The 8,794-nt window shown below is 53.8% G+C and overlaps 1 protein-coding gene across 1 annotated transcript; it reads right to left on the minus strand.

Annotated features, from left to right (window-relative positions):
• Window positions 1-3,685: 3,685 nt before the first annotated feature.
• Window positions 3,686-5,046, minus strand: GJA3 (gap junction protein alpha 3). The gene has a single exon (XM_020900601.2). The coding sequence runs from the start codon at window positions 5,044-5,046 to the stop codon at window positions 3,802-3,804; it is 1,245 nt and encodes a 414-aa protein (XP_020756260.1). The 3' UTR covers window positions 3,686-3,801.
• Between the last annotated feature and the right edge of the window lie 3,748 nt (window positions 5,047-8,794).

Genomic DNA, 8,794 nt, shown 5'->3' on the forward strand with positions numbered 1-8,794 from the left:
TTGTCCCTGTTCATCTCTTGTCCTTTGAGCCAGCACAATGAAAGTGCTTCAATAAGCAGGGTCAAGTAGGATGGGCCAGAGAGAATGTGAAAGCGAGATTACGGCTGTGATTAGAGGCTGAATGCCCTTGGTCACGCGGCGTGAACTAAGACCACCTTTATTATAAACAGCCGCCTGGCTCTTGGAGGCACAGAATAGATGACGACTGCATTTTAAACTGTTTTGTTCAAGTGAATGAAACACAGTCACTTTGGAAAACAGGGAGGCAAAATTTTGAAAGAGTTGAAAAGGTTTTCAAATGCCCGTATTTTTAACATTCCTGAGGGACTTGGGTCACTTTAGTCCCCACACAGTGTAGGAACTGATATCCTTTTACTAGTTTAGCAGCATCGGGTTGTTTGGCTTTGGATCCATGTGTAAGTGAAAGTTGGTTAATTTGGGAAGTGTGTCCACCAAGCTGTCCGGAATTCGCTGGAGTGATCTTGAGCGGGGAGATGTCCTCCCGTGGGAGTGCTGGTCTCTTTGGGAAGCAGAGGGGCAGATACATTACAAGTCTCAGTGTGGTTTCTGTCTTTTGATCAGTAATTCCACTTCTATGAATGTGTCCTAATGAAACAGGGATGTGGAAGAGATTTATGTACAACATACACTATTTAAAAGAGTAAAAAATTGGAAATAATTTACATGTCCAACATATAGATTCTGCTTAAACAAGCTATCATAAATTTATACGGTGGAAAGTCAGGTAGCCTTTAAAATTATGAATTTGAAGAAAATATATTAACCTAAAGAAATGTTTGTAATATAGTAGGAAAAAAATCAGAATAAATATGATCACTTAGAAAATATCTATAGAAAAATCAAAATGTTAGCAAAGATTTATCTCTGGGTGGTGGGATTTTAAATGTCCTGTACATTTTTCTTCCTGCTTTGATCTTTGTACTTTCAGTATCACATATCTTGGTATAGATTTTTTGGGGGGGCTTTTGAAGCTATGGGTGGGATCTTCGATTAATCCTGGCAAATTCTCAGCTGTGGCTTTTCAAATATTGTCTCTGCTCCTCTCTGTTCCCTGTCCTCCTGGTTACTGATTAGGCATACCTGGGACCCTCCCTCTCTGTCCTCATGACATGGAACCTCTTTTTCATGCTTCCCATTTCTGTGACTCTCTGAGCAGCATTCTGGTCATCCCTTCAACTGTACCTTTAGTATTTCTTCAGCTGTGTGTTAAATCTATCTGTTGTCTTAAATATCAACTATTGTTATTTTTTAAAATTTCTAGAACTCCTGTTTGGTCATTAGTTATAATTTCTTGTTCTCTGAACTTATTATTAACCTTGCCTTTTAACATAGTAGGCATAATTCAATTATCCTCTGATAAGTCTAGAATCTGAATTCCTTGTAGGTCTATTTCTGCTTTCTGTTGTTTCTGTTTAATCTCACTCATGTAGCCTCATTTCATTTATTTCTTTTTTAAACTTTTATTTATTTATTTTTTTGCCACGCAGCTTGTAGGATCTTAGTTCCCTGACCAGGGATTGAACCTGCTTCCCCTGCCGTGGAAGTGTGGAGCCCTGGGGTGAGGAGCTGAAGGAGAGGTGACCGTAGAGGCACAGGAGCCCATGGACGAGGGGCTCAGCCCCAGAGCTGGTGGCACTTTGGCCCACTCAGGGCAAACTCGAGCTCTGTCTCAGTAGAGCTGGTTTTACAGAAGGAATCCACCAGCCTGGCCAGGAGATAGTGTCTCTGAAACCATACCCTCCACTGCTCCAACCTGCGTCAGAGGAAGTTTAGATGGTCAAGCAGAACCCAATCTGAAGTGCAGGGGCTGGGATGAGGTGGTGCCCCTTCCAAGCGGCTCTGCCCATCCTGCCCCTCCCTCAACCCATGGGGGACCCGGCAAGACAGGGGCTGGGCGGGACAGTCTCAGGGTGTCCGTTCCTGGCCCTTGGGCCTCCTGTGGTCCCACCCCCTCCATCCGGAGGCCACGGATCACTTCTCATCAGGGATAGTGTCCCAAGGCAAAGCTTAGAGGGTGAGTGGAGCAAATCTCAAGGCCTGAAACACAGGGGAACAGGGAAGGACCGTTTCAGCTTCAGCTGGGTTTGCCAAATGGGTCAACTCCAAAATGTGAGGGTTCCTGGTGGCTGTTTTGTGTCTCATCCGGATTAAATCATCTGAGTAATGGAGGCAGTCTCGGAGACCTGGCTATGCAGACATGCTGGATGGAGATTTTCCTGTTGCGTTAATGGTTAAAGAGCTAGTTTCTTAACCGTGCCTTCAGCGAGGTTGAGAAGGGATGCGCCTTCCAAGCAGGCACTACCAGCCAGCTCCACATGGTCATCCTTTCATTATTGTCAGTGGGTCACTGTTTATGATATAAAACACAGTCTGCTGTGGAGTGTGGCCCCACATACATTATCAGGAAGGTAAAGTTATTAGTAAAAAATGAACCAGGTGGGACAAGGTACAGTTTTTCGGACAAGGACTGATGAGATGCAGAGGAGGGGCGAGGTAAGGTGTGACAAGCACCGCGCTCAGCATCACCACTGTTCACTGGCTTGTAAACAAGGAGCTACTGGGACCCTGCGCTGTCGTCCAGCTGTGGGTGCACAGAACCCACCTCTGCGGTCAGTGCAGAACAGTGTGGACACCTCATGGCCCCGTCCCAACCAACACCCATGTAGGCAACCACGACACTGTCACTCACACCTCCAAAAGCAAACAGGCTACCCACAAAGAATGGTTAGGAGACTTGAAGAGTTTTATTTTGTACTGTTAAAAAAATGTAGGTCATGGATTCATCTGTATAAATAAATTTTCTGGCAACAGTAGTTAACTTTTAACTTCCCACTCAAAAACTTCACAACTTCAAGCATTTGAACTGTACTCAGAGATTTCCCAACGCTGGCTTCGGTTGTATAAGGTACATTCTCACAGTAATTAACTGACTCATAAAGTCGAAGAATTTCTTTTAAAGTTCAAATCTTTACTAGTATATAAAGGACAAATTTGCACTCTCTTCATCAGAATCCATTTTAACAGGACTATTTGCTTCATTTTTCCTGAAAGATAGTAAATGGGGAAAAATAGGCATATCTGTACAATTCAGATCAAAGCACAAAATGCCATTTAAAAAATAAATACCTAAGGCATACTTGTCACACTTTTACTCAGTTTCCTCAGCCACTCAAACTTATCTCAAGGGTCTGCCTCTCACAGGCTCTCCTGCCTGCCCACCACATCTCTGCCCCTGGTGGGTGGCTGCTTGTCACTTGTCATGAAGGGTGTGGTTTGATGTCCTGGGTTTCAGAGACCTGTCAGAAACTCAGTGACTGTATGGAATCTTTTTTTAGTACGGTTTGGCAAATATCCCAAATGTAATTCAACTCTAAGTTAAAGTCTCAAACAGAGATAAGGCTAAGAACTTCTAGACTTGCTGGGCGGTCCAAAGGCTCCGGGGGGCGTAGGGCTGGAAAACCGTTGAGCCCCAACCTGAAGTGATGAAGACCCTCTGTCTTCCCACAGCAGACAGGCACCACAGCCTCCACCCGGCCGCAGCATCTCCGGGAAGGCCGCCCAGCTCCCGGCTCGCAGGCTGCTGGGAGAATCTTTGGAGGCCCCCGGCCCCTGTGCCCCCTCCCGTCTCGGATGCGCCCCCCACTACCTCACAGCGCTAGGAACAGCAAGCACTGACACACGGACCCGACCCTCGCTCGCCCCCTCCGCCCGCTCCAGCCCCTCCCACCTCCAGGCCGCCACCCGCTGGTGAGCGCCCTGGGCCTGGACGCTGGGCCGCCGCTAGATGGCCAAGTCGCCAGCCCTGGCCCGGCCGCCGCTGGACTTACTGGCCTTGCTGGACCGGCCGGGGTCTGCGGGGGGCTCGGGGGACGCGTGCAGCTCCACGGCCGTCACCGCCCCCTCCCCGTCGCTGTCGCCCGAGCTCCCCGCCGCGCCCTCCCGAAGGGACTGCTGGGGGCCCCCAGCGGGGGTCGCGGCTGCAGGAGGCGTCGACGCGGGCGGGGAGGCCTTCCTGGCCGAAGTCTGCGGCTCAGTCTCGCGGTTGGCCCAGTTCTGCGCCGGCGCGCGCAGGCCCTGGTTGCCACCGCCGCCGGGGGTTCCGGGGGTGTCGGGGGTCCCGGGGGTCCCGGGCAGGGCCGCGGGCGGGGGCGGCTCGGGGTAGCCCGGGGCAGACGCCTGCCCCAGGGAGGAGGCGGAGGGAGCGTAGTAGGGCGGGAACCCGATGGTGACAGCGGGCGGGGCGGAGTTGGGGGGCAGGAGGAGGGGGCTCCCCCCCACCGGCTTTGCGGACCCCGCCCTGGAACCAGGGGTGTCCGGGCGGAAGGGGCTGGTCATCCCTTGTTTCAGCTTCTTCCAGCCCAGGTGGTAGATCTCCAGCACGTTGAGGAGCAGGGACAAGCAGGCCACGGCCAGCATGAAGAGGATGAAGATGGTCTTCTCCGTGGGCCGTGAGATGAAGCAGTCCACCGTGTTGGGGCAGGGCCAGCGGTCGCAGCGGTACAGCGGCTTCAGCTGGAAGCCGTACAGGAAGTACTGCCCGGCGATGAAGCCCACCTCGAACAGCGTCTTGAAGATGATGTTGAAGACGTAGGTGCGGAGCAGGGCGCCGGCGATGCGCACCTTGCCGCGGTCGTCGCGCACCGGGGCCGGGCCCTGGTGCCCCTCAGCCGGGCTGGCGGTGTTCGGCGGCTCCTCCTCGCGCTCCTTCCGCTTCTCCTCCATGCGCACCAGGTGCAGCACGTGGCCCAGGTAGATGAGCGTGGGCGTGGACACGAAAATGATCTGCAGCACCCAGAATCGCACATGCGAGATGGGGAAGGCGCGGTCGTAGCACACGTTCTCACAGCCGGGCTGCTGCGTGTTGCAGGTGAAGTCCGACTGCTCGTCCCCCCACACCTCCTCGGCCGCGGCCCCCAGCACCAGGATCCTGAAGATGAACAGCACCGTCAGCCAGACCTTGCCGATGACAGTGGAGTGCTCCTGGGCGTTCTCTAGGAGTCTCCCCAGGAAGCTCCAGTCGCCCATCGCTTCAGACTGCTAACCTGTAGGGGAACAGGTTCGTTACTAGGCCGGCTGGCCAGGCGAGCTGAGGGCACAGCCCCCGGGCAGCCCTGGGCCCCGATGTGCGTGGGATATGGGGAACTGTGCTCCCCCTCCCCAGCGGGAACCCTCCAGGGAAGGTTGTGAGTGTCCATACACGTATGCAGGAGCAGGTGTGTATGTACATGCACATGTTTGTACATGCACAGGTTTGTGTACATGCCCAGCTGTGCATGTACATGTACATGTGTGTTTGCAGACACAGGTGTGTGTATACGTGCACAGGTGTGTACGTACATGTGAAGCACATGTGTGTGTGTGCATGTACAGGTGTATATGCACATGTACAGGTGTGTGTATGTGTGCAGCACAGTTGTGTTTGTATGTGCATGTCCAGGTGTGTGTACATGCACAGGTGTGTGTTCATGCAAGGTGTGTGTACATGTACAGGTGTGCATGTGCATGTATAGGTGTCTGCATGCGCATGTGCAGGAACAGGCGTGTGTATGTGTGTAGGTGTGTGTATGCACATGTGCAGGCACAGGTGTGTGTACATGTATAAGTGTGTGTATGTGTGCAGGCACAGGTGTGTTTGTATGTACATGTCCAGGTGTGTGTATGCATGTGTATGGGTGCAAGTACAGGTATGTGTGTGTGTGCACGGATGCAGGCACAGGTGTGAGCATGCCCGGGTGTCCCCCTGAGCAGGGTTTGGTAACTGTCCCCAGCACCTGTGGCCCTGAGCAGAGGTCATGCTGCACTGGTGCCAGCAAGAGGGAGGCAACCGCAGGCCATGAGGAGGGCTGCCTGAGGGAAGCCCCCGCCCCTTCCCGGCCTCGTCTACCCAGCTGCTCTCTGGCCCTGGTGCTCTTCACACAGCTGGGCCGATTCCTAACCTGACCATTGGTGTTGTTCAGAAAGAAGGGCCTTGTGAGGTCTCGGGTGACTGCCGAAGGCCGGCGGGTGATAGGAGGGTCGACGGGTGTAGGGGAGGACAGAAAGGGACACTTCGTGAAAACGGAACAGAGCAGGACTGGTGTGTGCGCAGACCCAGGGAGGACGGGCCGGGGGAGCGGGGCGCTAGCCTGTCCTTCCCAAAGGAAGGGGCCTGTGTCCCGCGCCCGTGGGGCCGGATTGCGGGCTGCAGTGCTGGAGCCGGGCGGCTGCATGGCCCCGTGTCCTGCGGAAGGACCAGCTGGAGGGAGACAGGCCGGAGAGGTGGGGGAGTCCAACTACGGGGGGAGGGCCAGGGCTGAGCCTGGATGGGGGCCGCGGGTGCTCCAGGGAGCGTATGCTCTGAAATCTTGTTTTATCTGTTATCTGTATTACTGTTTTCCCCTGAGTCTTCTGGGAAAAGTGACTTCTAGGAAATTCTAACCTTAGGGGTAGTGGGTCAAGCAGCACCCCCAGCTTCCCCAGACCAGACCCTGCGGGGCAGCAGGTGCAGGGGAGGGGGGGAGCCCGGGGGGCTGGACCCGCGGAGCCAGGGACGCTGGCGGGCTTAAAGGGAGCCGGTAACTAAGGCGTCCACTCCGGGAGAAGAAGCAGAGAAGAGGCCCTTTGATCTCACGACGAGGAGGCCACGGATGCCCTTCCAGTGACCCGGCCGCGGGCCAGGCCCGGGGAGCACGTGGGGCGGGTTGGAGACCCCGGGGGTGAGAGGGACCTGCCAACCTGGGCACCAGAGGAGGATGGGAGGTGTGGGCTCCTGTTGCCCGGAGGGAGGGAGGGAGGGGCGGGTGGGGGGATGGGGGAGGGGGTGCGGCAGCTGCTAGGAGATGAGACTCCTCTCTCGAGTCAAGAGGGCTTCTTTCAGGCAAGGACAGGCTCTGAGCTGGAGAAGAGTGTGGAACGTGGGAACAGAGCGGTCAAGCCGGGGTGCCCTGGAGAAGCCGGGAGCTGGAGGTGGGTGGGGGGGCTTGAGGAGAGACCGGGCATAACAAGGCTCTCAGAGCGGAGCAAGCCTGCTGGGCTGGGAAAGTGAGGACGGAGCAGAGGAGACCCCAGCGGGGAGGGGGAGAGGGGAGGGAGTAGATCTGGGGAGAGGGGTGGGGAGGGGGTGAGGGTGGGACTGGGTGGAGCAGGTCAGAGGTCCGGTGAACGGGAGGCAGGTGGACCACTGCTGTCAGTGACCAGAACCTGGGCTCTGACTCCGGGTGAGTTGGGAAGGTACTGGCGGGGGCAGTGGGGGGGGCGGCGTTAAACAGCTGTGATACAATCCCACGTCTTTACCAGTGGTACTGATGCTGAGAACTATCTCCAGGGCAAGGGTGAAAGCGGAGGGTCAGAGGGTGGGTGGGGGGGTAGGCTCAGAGGGTGGGGGCTGGGGGCAGAGGACGAACAGTCTTATTTAGGAACGTTCAGCCTGAAATGTCTATTAGACATGCATTAGAGACCAAGTCATCACGAAACCCTGAGACAACACTGAGGTCTTCTAAGGACTGGGACAGGGTGGGGGTGGGGGCGGGGGTGGGGAGGGCAGTGCAAAGGGGCTGGAGATCAAGCCAGGTGCTCCAGCATCCAGAGGACCATGAGCTGCCCATCTGGAAATGCCAGTTTTAGTTGAGACCCTAGAATGAACAAGAGCAAAATGTACAATATGCATTGCACTAGACTCCTTTTTGTAACAGACTGACACAAGAAACACTCCTACTAGGTTTATGAATTGGAGGCAATAGAATGACCAGGCATATTCATTCCGTGTTTTGTTGTGATTTCCTGGAACACCACAAGTAGAATCTGGATACTGACGTGCAAGCCAAACCAGAAAGAGTTCTATGTTTAAACTAGTACCGTTTGCCAGAGTTTGGCATGGGCAGTGGTGGCCCGGATGCTATTTTTTTGCAATCCCTGACTTGGCACAAAGCTAAAAGGAATTGGTAGGCTGTGAAAAGTGGGTTTGGTATAGTGAAAAGTGGGCTATTCTGGTTATCTTTTTAGCTATTGGAAAGACTGTTTCTTGCGCTTGTTTTTTTCTTCATACTTTACATGCCTATTTCCAGCTCTCACAATTAAGATAGTAATTTCTATATGCCAAGAGACCTAGCCTATGGCATTACGTACTTGCATGCATGCTGACTCAATGGGCATCACCGACTCAATGGACTTGAGTTTAAGCAAACTCCGGAGATGGTGAAGGACAGGGAAGCCTGGTGTGCTGCAGTCCATGGGGTCACAAAGAGTCGGACATGACTGAGCAACTGAACAACAACACATGCTAAGCTGCTTCAGTCGTGTCCAACTGTTTGTGACCCTGTGGACCATAGCCTGCCGGGCTCCTCTGTCCATGGGATTCTTCAGGCAAGAATACTGGAGTGGGTTGCCATGCCCTCCTCCAGGGGTCTTCCCAGCCCAGGACTGAGCTTGCGTCTCTTATGTCTCCTGCACTGGCAGGTGGGTTCTCTAGCACCTAGTATGATAAGTAAGGTATCATACTTACCACACCTTTTTATAATTCTGGTCTGACTCTTTAAAGGGGAAATCGAACTGAAAATAAGTTTCTCAAAATAACAAAAGATTCATTCTTCCTTTGCTCTTTGGAGGTGACCCTAACACGTGGCTTTGGAATCCCAAGAGCAAGACGGACGCCAGGCCTGTAAGAGCCGGCATAGAAAAGATCAACCACAGAGACGAACATGAAAGAAGAAAAAGCCGAACCTCCAAAGTTTCACACTGACTAACGGGACACTTGTTCTCCAGAAGAAAGGGACTGACGAGAGCAAGAGGCAGGCCC

The sequence above is a fragment of the Odocoileus virginianus genome, chromosome 8, assembly GCF_023699985.2.
Source record: "Odocoileus virginianus isolate 20LAN1187 ecotype Illinois chromosome 8, Ovbor_1.2, whole genome shotgun sequence".
Classification (NCBI taxonomy): Eukaryota; Metazoa; Chordata; class Mammalia; order Artiodactyla; family Cervidae; genus Odocoileus; species Odocoileus virginianus.